General features: G+C 44.2%; 1 protein-coding gene across 2 annotated transcripts; it reads right to left on the reverse strand.

Annotated features, from left to right (window-relative positions):
* Window positions 1–2878: 2878 nt before the first annotated feature.
* CKB (creatine kinase B) lies at window positions 2879–13277 on the reverse strand. 2 transcript variants are annotated; one of them, XM_050954223.1, is made up of 8 exons: window positions 13166–13277; window positions 11387–11602; window positions 10108–10262; window positions 8490–8622; window positions 7452–7623; window positions 5481–5604; window positions 4382–4571; window positions 2879–3238 (listed from the first exon to the last, which is right to left on the reverse strand). In XM_050954223.1, exons 2-8 carry the CDS (start codon window positions 11577–11579, stop codon window positions 3060–3062), a joined length of 1146 nt encoding a protein of 381 aa, XP_050810180.1. In that variant the 5' UTR covers window positions 11580–11602; window positions 13166–13277; the 3' UTR covers window positions 2879–3059. The 2 variants fall into 2 exon arrangements, with proteins under 2 accessions (XP_050810180.1, XP_050810181.1); XM_050954224.1 differs by lacking the exon at window positions 11387–11602 and adding an exon at window positions 10757–10944 and having other exon boundaries at window positions 13166–13260.
* Window positions 13278–15862: the final 2585 nt, after the last annotated feature.

A 15862-nucleotide genomic window follows, 5' to 3' on the forward strand; every position in this document is an offset into this window, starting at 1 on the left:
TTGATAGTAGGTTTTCTTCCTTTTCTGACTCATAAGCATTAGGCTGGTACCAGTTCTGTTAGGTCATTCTGCCGAGCCTTCTGCCACAACAGGATTACTCTCTAGGATGTTCTCAGTTGCTTTATACAAGCTCAAACCAAAACCATGCTCTTATTATTCCCCATGGCAGACAGATGAGAATTCAGCTAATGGTCTAGCAGTGGAAAAGAAGACTAAAGAGAATTATTTTCCTTAACTAAATATAAGACATAAGGACTGTCCTGCAATTTTGACTAAGATTTATTTGCTTCACCTACTGATTCGGTCTAGCTTCTTGGAGACAGAAGAAAAATAAAGCTTGGCCGCTACAATGAAGGTGCTATAACAAGATTTACATTAGCAATGATTGCAGCAATGCTGTTGTGTGGAGTGCTGACAGGCGCTATTAAATTAAAACTCCATGCCTGTTAGATGAGATTCCAACCACCTACCAAGTATGTGTGGAATCATGAAGTGGACAGAAGTCAGACGTATCCCAAGTACATACAGAAATAGCAGGTGGGTTTTACCGTATCTCCTCCTCCTCTTCTAGAGTCTTGTAAAGAAAACATTCTTTTTCTGAATGCTTCCAACATGTAAATGTTACACTTTGTACATAGCAGCAAGCCTCTTGTGAAGAAGCTCCCTCACATCTACAGCACTGCATTTTAACCATGTTGAAACAATAAAGAAATACCACATCTAAAGCCTGGTCCACACTACAGTGTTAGGTTGATGTGAGCCACCTTGCATCAGCCTAGCTGTGGAAATAGCTTCACTCAAATCCGCCTCCCAATAGCTTAAGTGCCTCTCTATGTCTATTTAGTAATATCACCTCCCCAAGCAGTGGAAAGTCACATTTGATGTAATTAGGTTGATGCAGTGTCAGCGTAGACCAGGAATAGTTGATTTTCTGTCAAGGTCCAAATTTCTTGGCCAAGGTATAGTCAAGGTCCAGACTCCAGCAAAAATTAAAAAGATTTGGTCTAGTCAAAAGCATCTGGCAGTCCAGATGTGGCACAACTTTTGACTGTTATTGGCTTTCAGAGGGCATCCCACAATGCCCCACTCTGCTGACAACAGAACTGATACAAGTGCTCCTAGTGAGGATGTGTATTGCTGACACAAGAAGCCAAGTGTACGCGCCCACACACAAATGATTGAATAACTGCAATGGCTGTGTGCTGCCATAAGTTAGGTCAACAATTTTGTAATGTAGAGATGGTCTAATAAGAAAGCCGCTCAGCCTTCCTCTACTGAGATTTACACTGACTAGCATCTTAGCTTATTCTAGTGTGAGACTGAAGTTCTGTTTATGACATTTAAAGATAGAGCAAGGTAAAGATTAAATCAGCAACACGAGTGATCTAAAACCATGTATACTGCACTTTGTGAAGCACAATTTTGCATGCCCAAGCTATCAGCCTGCCTCCTCTGTACAATGGTTGGTTTAGAAGGGAGTACAGCTATGAGCTCATATTCTGGTGGTTGTATAAGAGCTCTGGGAAGCAATTGTTTGCAGGGCCAGTATCAACCCTACCACCATCATCTCTGGGACAATTGCTTGTATGAGTAATTATAAATGCAGGTTGATTATAGTAATTCTATAGCAGGAGAGACTCAGTTGCTACCACATACAATATGCTTTCACCTACAGCTTGAGAATGGTTGTGGAACCAACAAGCTGTGTCAGGCTCCAGCTAGACTAGATGGTTTTAGTCTGGCCTATTGATTTGTTTCAGGCCCAGGAAGCTGACTGAAGCCCAAGCTCCTTGTTAGTTCTTAGCTGAGAGCTCTGTGTAAGAATAGGGAAAGACTCCAGAGCAGGCAGTATGAACGAGCCTCTGACACTTGAGTCAGCATCTCTCTTCTGTTTGCCATGTCTCTCAACTGTTTGGGTAGGAGAAGTCAGATGCATAAATAATTTCTCAGAGTTTAAACATGTTTTTGGAAAAGTACCTAAGTAATGTAGTTAAGGCAGGTTTTGGTTACTCCTTTAGCATGGGGAGGGATAGCTCAGTGGTTTGCACATCGGCCTGCTAAACCCAGGATAATGAGCTCAAGCCTTGAGTGGGCCATTTAGGGAACTGGGGTAAAATCTGTCTGGGGATTGGTCCTGCTTTGACCAGGGGGTGAGACTAGATGACCTCCTGAGGTCCCTTCCAGCCCTGATATTCTATGATTCCTTCATTATGAGATGGATTAACCCTTCAAATGAAGAACAGGGGGGTGGAGGGAGAAGGTGGTAACACAGGGGACTAAATTTGGAGCCCTTCATTACACTAGCTCTCCTACTATCTGTAGTCTTGGAGAACATTAATTCCTTAGTTTCAATTCCTACTGACCTAGACATCAGTAGATCTATTACAGCAAGCTTTAAGCCATGAGAAGCAACATATTGGCTGCACGTCTTTCTGACTGCAATGAGTCCCTTTAACAGTCAGGTGGCCCTGGTATGACAAGCCACAGGTCAGTTTACCACTGTCAAGATACTGAAAGAATTTACCAGCAATACAGCAAGTGAATTCAAGAGCTGACTGCACATGCTCAAGTCTTAAAGATGTGGCACTTTCACAGGAGATTTTAACTGAAAAGTGGCATAAAGAACTAATGTTCACACAACAAGATAAAAAGAGTTACAGCAACAAACAACATCACAAGTGGTGGAAAGACTGTTCCCCTAGAATTGCAACTGGGTGTATCAATTTCAGAATTCATTTTTTAGATTTAAGCAGCACAGCTAGGATGTTACTACAACACTAAGTCCTGCCTGCCCAAACAGCTGGAAGAAACAGCCAAATGGCCTCTGCCTTGTGCTGCCGTGCTAGATTAATTAAACAAACCTGTCTGAATACTAAAACACATTTGTCAGGCCAAAACAATAGTTTATTTCAGTTTTTCAGCAACATCTCAGCCATCAAAAAAATAAACTCTAACACAGATGGATGGAAGACTTTTCTACAGTGTTACTAGTGGGTTTTTGATTGGAGTGATCTTTATTATTCATCCAATAAGTTAGGAAGCATGGAATTAAAGTGCTTTCATTTTTGAGCTGGTATGAGGTCATCAATGGACTGGCCTTTTTCAAGGCGTTTTTCCATTTCAATCAGTAGCTTCACACCATCAACCACCATCTGCACCAGCTCTACCTCAGAGAAGCCAAGCCGGTCAGCATTGGAGACATCAAACACTCCTCCAACAGCAGCAGTATCCACACCCCCTGAAGAAAGAGGAGATGCAGTTTAGAGTTATGAAGACCTTCACATCTTATGTGTATTGCTGGAGAGACAACATAGCAAGAGTTCACTTGGAGCAAAATCGTTTCCCTTTCTGCATTCATACCTGGTTATGGGCAGGGAGACAGAATGGCATGGCTTGAACAGAAGGATACTTCCAGTTTGCTGCTGAGTTAATAGTACAGTACAAGTTCTAGCAGACAGGACTCTCCCACTCCTGGCTTTATCAGTTTGAGTGACCCTTGGCAAGTAACTCAGCCTCTGTGCCTAGGAATATCTGCATCATTGGTATAGTATTCTACTGGACAGACACCAGGTAACTTGAAGCTTTTAGAGTGTTGTGATATACTGACACAAACTTTCCTTAGCCATGACTGTAGCTGTGGGCACCCAGTGAGCAAGCTGTCTATTCCATAGATGGAAGGGGATGATTTGGACATGGACATGGTGCTACTAACAGAATGCTGTAGTGCAGTTCTGTTGACCTCTATCCCATTTGCCTCCACGTAGTATACCATTTTTTCAAGGTCACCCTGGAGTACTGTCCTACTGTATGCAGAGCCATCCCTTGGGTAGGGTGAATTGGGACAACTGCCCTGGGCCCCCATGCTTTGTGGGGCCCTGTGCTTTGATAAAAAGTCAGGACTGTCCTAATATTTAGCCCTTTGTCCTGCATCCCAACCTATGTATGATTGGGGTGCCATTTGTCCAGATATTCAGGTGAGGAGGGAGGCTGGCAGGCAAGTGAGTAGGGTGAGGAGGTGAACGAGGTGAGCAGACAGGAAAGGGGTGAGGAGGCAGGCAGCAAGGAGGAGAGTGGTGGTCAGGTAGATGGGGAGGCAGAGAAGAAGTGTACCAGATGGACAGGAGACTGGTGGGCAGGCAGGGGGTGGTGATGTGGTGAGGAGGTGGTGAGCAGTGGCAAGGCAGGGCAGATGGCAAGGAAACTAGCAAGGAGGCTGATTTGTCCCAAGACCTGCACCCCCTCTAGGGATGGCCCTGACTGTATGAGCTGGGAATTAATCTTCTAGACACTGCCTCTGGGTAACCCAGGCCCCAAAACTACTCTTGCCAATAGCAGAGTATTTAAAGAAGTGAAGTATGCAGAGCTGCATTCCATTTCTCACCTGTGCCTCGCTTCTGCAGCCTCAGCCTCTTGAGGATTTCTCCAAACTTCTCATGCTTGCTAAGGTTAGGTAGTTTGATGTGTACACCACCACGGAGACCTGTCCCAAGGTTGGATGGGCACGTCAGGATGTAGCCAAGGTGTGGATTCCACATGAACTCATAGTTTTTGGTCTTAAAGAGAGTTTCAATCTAGGGAGAAAAAAGCCTTTTAGAGAGACTGCCTGGTCTGTTCCTCCTCTAAAGGTTTGAGAATTTGAGACTGGATGACTATTTACAGTCTCATTCATGTATCTAGCTCCCTGATTCACCACCCCTCCCCAGATAGTAGCATGACCTGAGCTGAACAGCTGCTATCAGTGGAGCCTCTGAAGCTAAAGCCCCCTGGATTTAGAAGTGGGGACAACCAGCAGGGCATTCCCCCTCCCCCAAACAGATGTTTAGAACTTACTTTGTTCCCCAGTGTCTGAACTAGTCTATATTTAGTGGCTTTCAGGGTACCATCTAAGCTCCTCTGTCGATACAGGCTTGTGGGAAGAGTGGATATTTAGTGATGTGTTGCCAAGCTTGATTTAGTGGAGTTTGTTCCTCTTTGCATGGATGGATGTGGGGAGGAAGTGCTGGTTTTACTTCCTTCACACACTAGTGTTCTAGCTAAGGTACTTTGTGTAGTGTAGCATCACTACAAATTTACTGAGTCTCAAGACATGTTCTATTTGTCTGTAGGCAGTGGTAGTTCATATTATGTTTTAATTAAACCCCACTTAAGAGGAGGAAGCCAAATCAGGACATTAGAGGACCTTCCTCTAGACTTCATAACAATAACCTACTTTGTCAGAGTAAGTGTTTGAGCCCATACACCCCTGGAATTTACTTGTGGAAAGATACACTAAGATGCTACCAGATGCCTAAGCTACATTGTCAGATGTTTACACAAGCACAATACAGGACTTGTTCTTGCACTGAGATTCCATGCCACACAGTAGCAGTACATTTTTAGAGCCTGTTTTAAGTCAGCACTGGGAGCACTGCATCAAGTCCTGCACCATTTAAGGCAAGAGCAATTCTCTTTAGTCTTCTTGTTACAAATGTTAACTTCACCTTTGTTAGCCCAGTACAGAAGCGGGTGAACACTTCCCTCATGTTGCCACCTTTCTGCATGGAGATAACCCTAAGGTGATCTTCCTCATTGATCCAGACAAGGAAGGTCTTGTTGTCATTGTGCCTAGAAGACAGAAGCCAAACAACTTATTTCTCCCTTTGGAGTGGAGTTTTCCAGGTGGCAATCCAAGGGAGTAAATCTACAATGGGTTAAAGTCTAAATCAGTCCATCTCTTATTTGAAGACCTCATGTTGTACTGAAGATACACAGACTTTAGTGTCATTTACTCTTGCATGACAGTTACAGTAGATTTAGTTTCAACTCTGAATCTGCTCTTGTAGGTTAAAGGGTCAACTCCATAGTGAGACCTTCCCAAAACACTGAAGCAATTCAGCTTTTTCTGCCCTTAAAATCTGAATAATTGTTATTGGACTCCTCTTCTACCCTGCTTAGACATGACTTAAGTCTTAGACTATAGCCTTGGCTACATCCTGTGCACCCTTTCCTGTGATCTTACTGCTCAACCTTGATGCCACGTCAGGTCTTAAATTAAATTTGCAAGTACCCCAGGGACAGAAAGATTCAGTCCCTTTGTTTCATGAAGGGTCACTTTGGGGCAGTGTATGAGGTGAAATACATTAGCAAATATTCCCAAGATGGCAGAAGTCTGAATCTTGACTATCTCACACCATCTACGGTATGCAAGGAAACATGATGTGCAACCTAACTGTCTTGTCAAGGTCAATTAAGTTACCTTACATGCAGCAATGACTCAGCATATGAGTAGATTCAAGAAACAAAATGTTGGATATTTGTTTTAAGTGCAGTTTAGAAGGAAGAATGCTGCAAGCCTGGTGACCCATTGGTCCATCTGCCCTTGCCTTTAGATTTTAGTTGCTGCTGCCAGATTAAAAATTCTTAGCGCAATACTGATAAGCTAGTCCTGACAGCAATCAAGTTGGGTACTGAATTAGTTAGCTGTCAAGATGAAGGTTACATAGAATGTTAAAAGCTTCCATTTAATCAGAGACTAAGGTTTTAGGGTCATGGCTCAGTCGACAAAGCTATCTAGTGTTGGTATCTCTTGCAGGCAGGTGATAAGTTATCTTGGAAAGGTGACCTACAAAACCAAACATGTTCAAGATCCCACTGTTGCATGAGAGACTGAAAGGATTCTATTGAGTGTAGCAAGAAGCTTTTAGTGACTCTTGTTCACCTGGGATGGGAACAGTCACAGGAGTTCAACCTTCAGCGCAGAGGAGAACAAGAACATTTTTTCTTCCACTAGTTGGGTGTTAGAGGTCTGACAAATTAACTCCTTCCCTTTACTTGTTCCTGTGTCAAGACATACCGCTAACTTTCTAGACAGAAAAGCGAAGGCCTGATGTTTCCAGTGCAAAAAAAAAAAAAATGCCACATAAGAGGCCAGGTCTTCTCCTTACCATAAGCAGAAAGACACAGGCACTAGTACCCTTTTAGGTTTGCTTTGCTGATATTGCTGCAGAAGGCATTGCTCTTCCTGCAATGTGTCTTCAGTGCATTTTTACTGCAGTTTTTTTTTTTTTTAAAACCCCAAAGGCTCAGTTGAGTTAATCATAGTGACAATGCCACTAGTTCACCATTACCTGATTTTAAGCTGCCTCCCTTAAATGAATTATTACTGCAGTGGTGCAATTCTTAAATTGCTAGTAAAGAGGCAGAGAGCTGAACTTCAAGTTTGAGGGCTTCTTAAACTTTATGGGCTTGATCTTGTGGCCCACTGAAGCAGATATTAAAGCTCGAATTTAAGTGAGAACAGATTCAAATGCCACTTTTAGAAAGCAAAGACAATATGCAAGTTGCTGCCAAGTGAACACTAGTATACAGAAGCTAATGTTTCATTCAGCTAGTTTATTCAGGACCACAGATTTCTGTGTTGTACCCACTGCAGACATGTTTAAAGGATTCTGGTTTCCATTGCATATACTCACCAAATACCTCTGCCATCAGGCCAGTCTCGTGCCATTCCAGAAGCCAACAGGAGAGGAGAAACTGGTTTATCAAATAGGAAGTGATCATCGATCAGCTGCTGCTGCTCTGCATCAGTCATGTTTTTCAAAGCATAGTACTTTCCATTAAGATCACCTTCCAGGCTAGCCAGGGCTGAAAGCAAGATTCGTGTTTAGTACACAAACAGGATGCTAGGTGGTATTTTGATATGTTTGCAGCAATTGAGAGGCTAGACGCACAAGCATAGTGGGATTTCTGAAACTGATCGGTTGTGTTTCCTTCCTCCCCTTACTGTAAGGGCAGTGCAGTGTTTGGTTCTTTCAGCTTTGAAGGATTGATCAGGCTGCTGCATATTGTTGGGAGTTACTGTAGCCTTTATTTCTTTAAAGACCATTTGTTTTCTGAGGACCTATATTGCTAGCCAGAAGTGGAATAAGCTATTTTAATAGTACATGAATAAGCAAGGCCACTTTAGTCATTTAGAGGTTAGTGTAACATTTTCTGTTTTGAGGAGTCCTGAGCAGAGTGGTCTCTGTACAGAGGACAGCATTACTACTGTACAACAGTCAGCTAAAACACATCCTGCTGAAACCCACAGCCCACTCCCAGTGTCCTCTTAGTGGAAAGCTAGGTGGCAAGAGTTGCAGTTAAGAGCATGAGTGTTACAATACATCACTGGATTTGAAAGGTCTAACACCCGCTATAGTGGAGTGCATGCTCACTTGCTATCCCACACAGACAGTAAGGCCTTCAAGATCACAATCTCATTACTTAATACAATCCAGTTGCCCTCTACTTGCTTCCAATTCACTTCCAGTTGAGAAATAAACTAGTTATTAGGTTAGCCTTCCAGCTACGTGTGGTAATTTGACAGATTCCTAGGGCACCAAAAGCAGAAGTAATATTGGAGAGATTTTTGCAGTTTAAGAGGTAGGCAAAGATATTCTGCCTCCTCAGTTGTCAGCCTCAGTTTGATAAACATTAAAAGTCAGTCCATAATATCAGAACTTTCATTTTACCTTCAACAGAAAGCTTCTCAATAGCCCGTCTCTCTCCTCTGCTACAATGAGGGGGAAGACAGAATCCACGGATGCTCCTACCAGTTCTGACTCGGGAGCTTAGCACGTAGTTTGGGTCCAGGTCATCACCACCCTTTAAGAGATTGAGAAGTGCAACCATGCCACCAAGTTCTGCCCTGAATTATGTACAGCCCCTATTAGTTCCAGAGCACAATTTGACCCCAAAGCCTTCAGTATTTGAATAGGCTTTAGCATTAACTCAAACACAAGCCACTATGTTACTATCTCATATTTTTAAGTGGATAAGCTAGTGTACTGTGTGCATACAATCCTCATGTCAGTGCCTTCAATACATTAGAGCTGCTTTCCTCTACTAAGAGTTGGAAGAGATCAACTCATTAACAGAATTTTAGATCTGTGTTTACCTACGTGCAAGTTTGGGGTTTTATTTCCCCTGCAGAAGTGGGCTCTAAATAATGCAGCTCCTTGTGTTTAGATGCTTGTCAACTCTTGTAGACGGCAAACAGTTATGAACTCAGGTTGTTACAGTTAAGAGTCCTCCCATTCAACTTTAAAAATCTACTTCAGCTATAAATAGTTCACACGTTAGGGATTCCCAGTAGTTTAATATTTCTAGAATAAAGAATTGGAAAAGCAGGGAGAGATCCTGAACTTAAACTTGGGAATGGATATGACATAGTAGTGACTTCAACAGCTCAAGTGGTTTGTAAGATTCACTTGTGTACAAGGACCTAGGCTAGACAATAATCCTTAAGGATCCTCCAGGGTGAGACAGGGCTGCCCCAGAAGTAGAATACAAATGTAGATGTTGAAGCCCACACAGCTGAGACAAGAGTAATTGTTCCACTAGAGCAGAGTGGGCTAAGGGTTGTCTACCCTACCCACCAGATTGGCAGGCAGCAATCAATTCAGCAGGGAGAGGGAGGGAGGGTGATATCAATTTATCATGTCTTGTATAGATGTGATAAATTGACTGCTGAGAGCTCTTCTCGTTCTAGAGGAGTACTGGAGTTGACAGAAGCACGAGCAGAGTCAACTGGAGAGCATCAGCTGTCCATTTACTGCCATGAAGACACTGTGGTAAGTAAGTTTAAGTACACCAGATCCCCACTAGAACATGGGGTTTTGGATCTATGCATGATCCTGTGTTACCATGGATTCCAATGAAGGTAATTAAATTTGGGATCCATGCACAGTCCCGTGCCATAACTGAATTCACACTAAAAGACACGCATTCTAGCAAGGGTCTACTGTATGTCAACTTCAGCTACACTATTCACGTAGCTGAAGTTGCGTATCTTAGATTGACCCCACGCAGTAGTGCAGGCAAGCCCCAAGTCACAGCAGTATCTCAGGTCAGTTATGACTACAGTACTTCTGTCCTTTAAAAGTGGTTCCACCCAGCCCATGGAGAAGAGTCCTTACTGAGAGAAGTATTCCTAGCTATTGCTCTCTGGAGTCTAACCGATTCTAGCAGGTGGTCACTCAAATCACAGGAACAGATTCTGACTGACAGGGACAAGCAACTGCACTTGAAAAGCCTGGGCAAAATTTATACTTTCAGCAGTAGTCAGACATCTGACAAAAGACTCTATACCTGTAGGTGATCAGGATTCAAGTCAGTCTTGTGTTGGTCAGTTGGTTTGTAGCCTCCATGTCGGTCCTGGATAATTGGGTCAAAGAGTGCCTTAAACACTTCATAGGATTCTTCATCACCAGCTACGCATCCTACTGTCATAATGAAGGGATGGCCTAAAGTGGTAATAGAATTGCAAGAGCCAGATTTGGGTGATGTTTGACTGTATCCCAGAACAGCATTAACCAGATAAGTTTGTCCTTATAATGGTAGGTCTAGTCACTTGGGAATACATTCCTACAAACACAAGACAAGAACCAGTTGAAGACCAATCTTAGACACTTTACATTTCATCCAGCTAATGAAATGTAAAGTTACTGAAAACCCATAACTGTTGCCAACAATCCATGTTTGGACAAGTGAATCTAGTTCAGGGCAAGGTTTTTGTTCATAGTTTAATCAGATATTTTATGCTCAGACAGCTCAGATATTGCAGCCATTATAATACACTGGGCTTGGACATCATGGACAACTTGATTTTTGGTTCAGCCTGCTACTGATGGAGTTGCATTGTTGTAGTTTGCTCACAAGAGTCACCTCCACAAACTTAGTCACCATATGCATCACTTATTTCAGCTGGTTCACATAGAATATTCTCAATGCATTTTACCAGGATTATCAACCCCAGTCTGAATGACATCATCCAGGGTGAAGCCACTGGGTGTAACTCTGTCTCTCAGTTTCTTGTACAAGTCCAGGGTTAGCACCTTGGCCATGTGGTTGTTGTGGGCGCTCAGGTCCGGGTACTCCTCATCAGGAGGCAGTCTCTGATTATTTAGTTGGGCCATTTTGATATTGCTAGAGTAAAAATAAATACTGGAATGTTAACACATTAATAAATCTGCTCCCCCTTTTTTTCAAAGAAGTGCCACAGAACTTCACATAGCCAGTTTGGAATAGGAGAGATCAAAGCAGCCAGGTAAGCCCTGAATGTCAAATTTTTAGTCATGGTGTTTGTAGATAAGTTACACTTAGTCAGATTTTGTTTCAGATTAAAGCATTTAGCAGAGCAGTTACATAATTTGAATGTTTGGTCTATCAGAACACAGCATGCATTTATAGTGTTCTCTGCATTGCTCAATGGGATAAGGCCACCTTGAACACTTAGCAGGCAGGGCTTTTGGACCAGGACTCACTGCTTGGGAGACTGACAGCTCTAGGAACTTTGGTGCTGCTATCAAGATGCACTTCCTTTAATGAGGGAGAACAGATGGTTGTGGATCAAGGGGCTCTCCTTTACCTGGGTTGTCAACCCCAGTTTGGATGACATCATCCAGGGTAAATCCACTGGGAGTCTGTTTGTCCCTCAACTTCTTGTACAGGTCCAGGGTCAGCGCCTTGGCCATGTAATTGTTGTGAACACTCAGGTCTGGGAACTCATCCACAGCAGAGTACTTCTTCTTCAGGAGGTTGTGGCTGTTTGAGAAGGGCATGACTGATGCCTGACTGCAAGGTGCTATGGGAGAAGAAAGGGGAAGCCTCACCTTCAGTGCTTGGCACGCCCTTCCAGGCAGGCTCTGGAAGGACGCCATGGCATGCAGCAAGGTCACCTTGGCACATACTCCACCTGCCTGCGGCCCAGTTAACCGCCTGATCTCTAAGGCACCTTCCACAAACTGCTAACAAGGGCACCTTGTGGGTAGGGCTACCCCCTTCTACACAGGGGGAGGGTGCAGAGCTGGGGTGGGGAACTTTCCCCAGGTCACACAGCAAGTCGGTGGGAAAAGTGCCATGTCCCCCCCAACCCAGGGCTTTAGGCAGTGGCCAGCCCCCCTGCTGAGAGCTCTTTCCCAGTCCTGCCAGAGCAGGGCCACTTCAAGGGAGGGAGAACCCGCGGTAGCTGCAGAGCCGCGCGGCCCAGCTGCTCCCACACCTGCCCCCCCCGCCAGCAGAGGTTGCGGGCTCTGCAGGGGGCGCCGGGCCACCCACGCCCTCGGCAGGGGGCTGCAGCACAGGCGCCTGGTTTGCCAGCCAGGAGACCTGCGGCGCTCCCGACCCGGCCAGGTTATCTCCCTCCGGCCCCAGGCAAGCCGGGGGAGGGTGATGCGGCACCTGCCCGCGCCTGAGAGGCAGTGGGTCGAGCACGGCAAGCGTTCCCCAGGAGCCAGCACCCGCAGGGAGCGTGCAATGCAATGCAAGCGCCCCCCTCGCCAGGAGAGGGAGGGCAATGCAGCGCCTCCCCCCCAGGCTCAGCCGCCGGGGCCAGAAGGACGATGCAACCTCGCCCCACCTGCAGGAACGCAGCCTCGCTGGGCGCAGCTCGGAACCACCGCGGGGAGCCGGGACCCAGCTGCAACCGCAACCAAATCCCGTAGGGAGCGTCCGGCTGCAGCAGATCAGCCAGCTCCGGAGGGGAGAAGGTGAGGACTGGGGAAGAGAAATTCCTCCGGCTTCCCCCAGCCTCGGGGGCAAAGATCCCAAACACCTAGCACAAACGCTGGAGAGCCCGACCCCCTCCCATCCCTGCGGGAGCTCCGCTGGGGACAGCTCGCCCATCCCAGTGCACTGCCCACCCACTTTGGGGACGGGGTTAAACAATCCCCTACACCGAGCCATTATGTAACAAACGCCTCTGAGTGGGGGGGGGGGGGGGGGGGAAATATCTATGTAAATACCCTGCTAAATAGCGACTTAACCTGGCTTTAAACTTAGAGCCGATCCAGTTTAACAAACCCTCTAGTGCCTGCATGGAGTTGGGATTTAATTGGTTTTTCCTAGGTTGCATTCTTGGCGTCCATATTATAATCTGTTTCCATCGCTCCCTTTATCTATAACCGCCCCCCCTCCCCCCCGCAATACCTCCCCTCCTTTTTTCGGGACACACTCCGGACCCTTTGGTAGCCAGCACTAACACAATACATTTAGCTGCAATACAATATAGACCCTTCGGATTACAATTTTGGGTGCTTTTTTTTTTTTTTTTGCCTCGAAATAGTAGTTTTAAATCAAACTGTCTAAAACAGGCCAAATGGATCATCCTCCAATTTTAGTATTGCCAGTCAGGTCCCCCAGCACTTACCGGGCACCACAGAAACCGCTCCTGTTCCTGCTCTTACACTCAAAGCTGTCAGAGCACGACCTATATGAAGTAGAGTCTCACCCCCACAGCCTCACCAGTTTTATATACAGCAGGAGCTGGCCTGCCATTGGCTGGTATTTATATTCCATTCATTCCACTGGAAGATTGTAAAAGGGAGTGGCCGAAGTCCCCTTGTCTATTATAACCTATTGTTACTTCCATTTCGCCAGGCCTCTAGTCGCAGGGAGATGCTGGCTGTCTCCGGTTCCTCTATGATAGCCTGAGCTACAGCTTTCCTTCCAGGCTATTTGAAAATGTGAGGAGTTTTGGCTCAATCATATGGGATTATTTGCTCTGGTAAAATGCAAATACTGTTTTAATGCACAACCACTTCCCATTATTACAGTGTTTCCCCACACAGCATTTTTGCCATTCAGATGCTGCCTTTAGTAAATATTTAACAATGACTCTAATAATCTGGTGTAATAAAAGTAAGGTCTTTGTGATGTTAGGACCAGCCTGATCTAAGAGTCATGTGAGTGATTAACTGCCTCTGAGTTCACTGGTTAGAACCTATGATAAGAATAATGGCTGAAAATCTAGTACCTATTCTCAGCCTCCTTGAAATATTACAATAGTGAGTTTATCTCACAGTTTAATTTGAAGGGATGCATGCTTAATTAATAAAGTACACGAAGCCTCTTATTTTATTGTGTGCAGAAAAAGGGGGGGGAGATAAATAGGGGGGAGGTTGCATTGGAGAGTAGCTGAAATGGTACAAAGGCATGATCTTAATTCCCTCTTGAGAACAGAAATTAAAAGACTAAAGCTTGCTCATCTTATTCATGAAAGTAGCAGGGCTGCCCAGATGATTTAGGGGGCCTGGGGCAAAGCAATTTCGGGGGCCCCTTCCATAAAAAAAATTTGCAATATTATAGAATACTATATTCTTGTGGGGGGCCTGTGGGGCCCAGGGCCTGGGGCAAATTGTCCCACTTGCCCCCGCCCCCATCTTGGTGGCCCTGGAAAGTAGTGCTATTGACTTTAATGGGATTACTCAGGTGAGTACAACAAGCAGGATTGGGCCTAAAGTTAGATGCTACTAAGGCTAAGGAAAAAGCAAAGTTAATGACTTTACTTTTAACCTTATAATGTTACACTTTATATTTCTTTCTGAAACATAGTTATTACAGTAGGCCTTACATTTGTCTGAATGGGACAGGGGACTATACATTTATATAGGCTCAAATAAAAGAGTTATTTTAATGTAAATTATGACTGTCACGGGATATAAATCCAAGTTCCTCTCCCAATTCCTACCCCCACCATCATCATCCAAATTCAGATAAAGGAGGAGTCATAAGTGTTGCAAATAAAAAGTATTTTGGATAAGGAATGAACATAGACCATGACTGTAAAATAAAAATTCAGACCACTACAAACAAAATTGCATTATGTTTGGCATGGACAATATCTGAATTAATCAAGGTCTACCTGATATTCAGAGCTGCTGAGCACACAGAACTCCTGCTGAAGTCACTGGGGACAGCCAGTCCTCAAGCAGGCACCTTGTCTCCAGGAACAAAGAACAAAGCCTCTCAATATCCTTTCTATCTTTCAAATCATATTAAATCTCCTCCAAACATTCTAAAGCCCCCATCTGTATGTACCAGTCAGGTATGTTCACAGTTTGCACAGACTTCTAGTGCACAATTCTGATCTCTATTATACTAGCATAAATCAGCAGTGATGACAGTAAGTTACACTACAGTAAAATGAATGTGAGTGCAAAATCAGACCCATAGTCCTTGAAATAATACATTTAGCTATGGATGCTCTCAGTAACAACTTCTGTAATTTTGTCAAAGTTATGATGTCCCAATGTCATGTACAATTCGGATTCTGGATTATTTGGTGCAAAATGCCAAGAACATGTTTGGCGCTATATTAATAATAATAATTGTAAATAATAATACACCAGTAATTTAATATTGTATTTACGTGGTCTCTGATTTCTTCCCAGAATTGTTATGCACTCTTCTCCTCTGGTAACAGCTCCAGCTGTGATAATTCTCTTTAATTCCAGCCTTACGCATCCCACTGGGCATCCATTATATTACAAAGGTCACTTTTAGGTTATTCCCGGATAAGATCACATGATCTTCATTGCATCATAACTAATCCTATTTTTCATTTTCAGCAAGAATTTTATAACTCTTTCATTCAATCTCCTATTGCCTGGCTTCATTCCCTGTTTCCACACCAATAATGGAAAAAACATCAACATATACAGGTCCCATTTCTGGGCTCTGTATATGTTGATGTCTTTCCATCAAATGAACACTTAGGCAAGAAAGCATCCTTTATTATACCCATTTTTAGATAAGTAAATTGTGGCAAAGAGAGGTTCACTTGCCCAATGTCATGTAGCTACTCAGTGCAGAGCCAGAAACCCAGATTCCAAGTCCCCCGCTCTAATCACTAGACACAATCTTTCCCAGAAGCAGGAAGATCACTATTATTATTGCTTTATACTCCATCAGAGCCCTCAATCTGCCAGGCATTGTTAACACACACAGGGAAAGAGACAATCCCTGCCCTACAAAGTTTTCATCTGAAGAAAACAAGCAACATGCAAAAGGTGAGGGAGTAGGAGTCGAACAAACTATGTGCAATTCACATGGGTAATAAATACAT

Source organism: Gopherus flavomarginatus, chromosome 5 (assembly GCF_025201925.1).
Source record: "Gopherus flavomarginatus isolate rGopFla2 chromosome 5, rGopFla2.mat.asm, whole genome shotgun sequence".
Taxonomy (NCBI): Eukaryota; Metazoa; Chordata; order Testudines; family Testudinidae; genus Gopherus; species Gopherus flavomarginatus.

Coding starts and splice junctions, on each gene's coding strand:
- CKB (XM_050954223.1), bottom strand. CDS start 11,579: ATGCCCTTCTCAAACAGCCACAACCTCCTGAAGAAGAAGTACTCTGCT. Junction 8,623..10,107: donor TGAATCCTGATCACCTACAG/GTATAGAGTCTT, acceptor AATCTCTTAAAG/GGTGGTGATGACCTGGACCC. Junction 7,624..8,489: donor TGAGAAGCTTTCTGTTGAAG/GTAAAATGAAAG, acceptor TCTTGCTTTCAG/CCCTGGCTAGCCTGGAAGGT.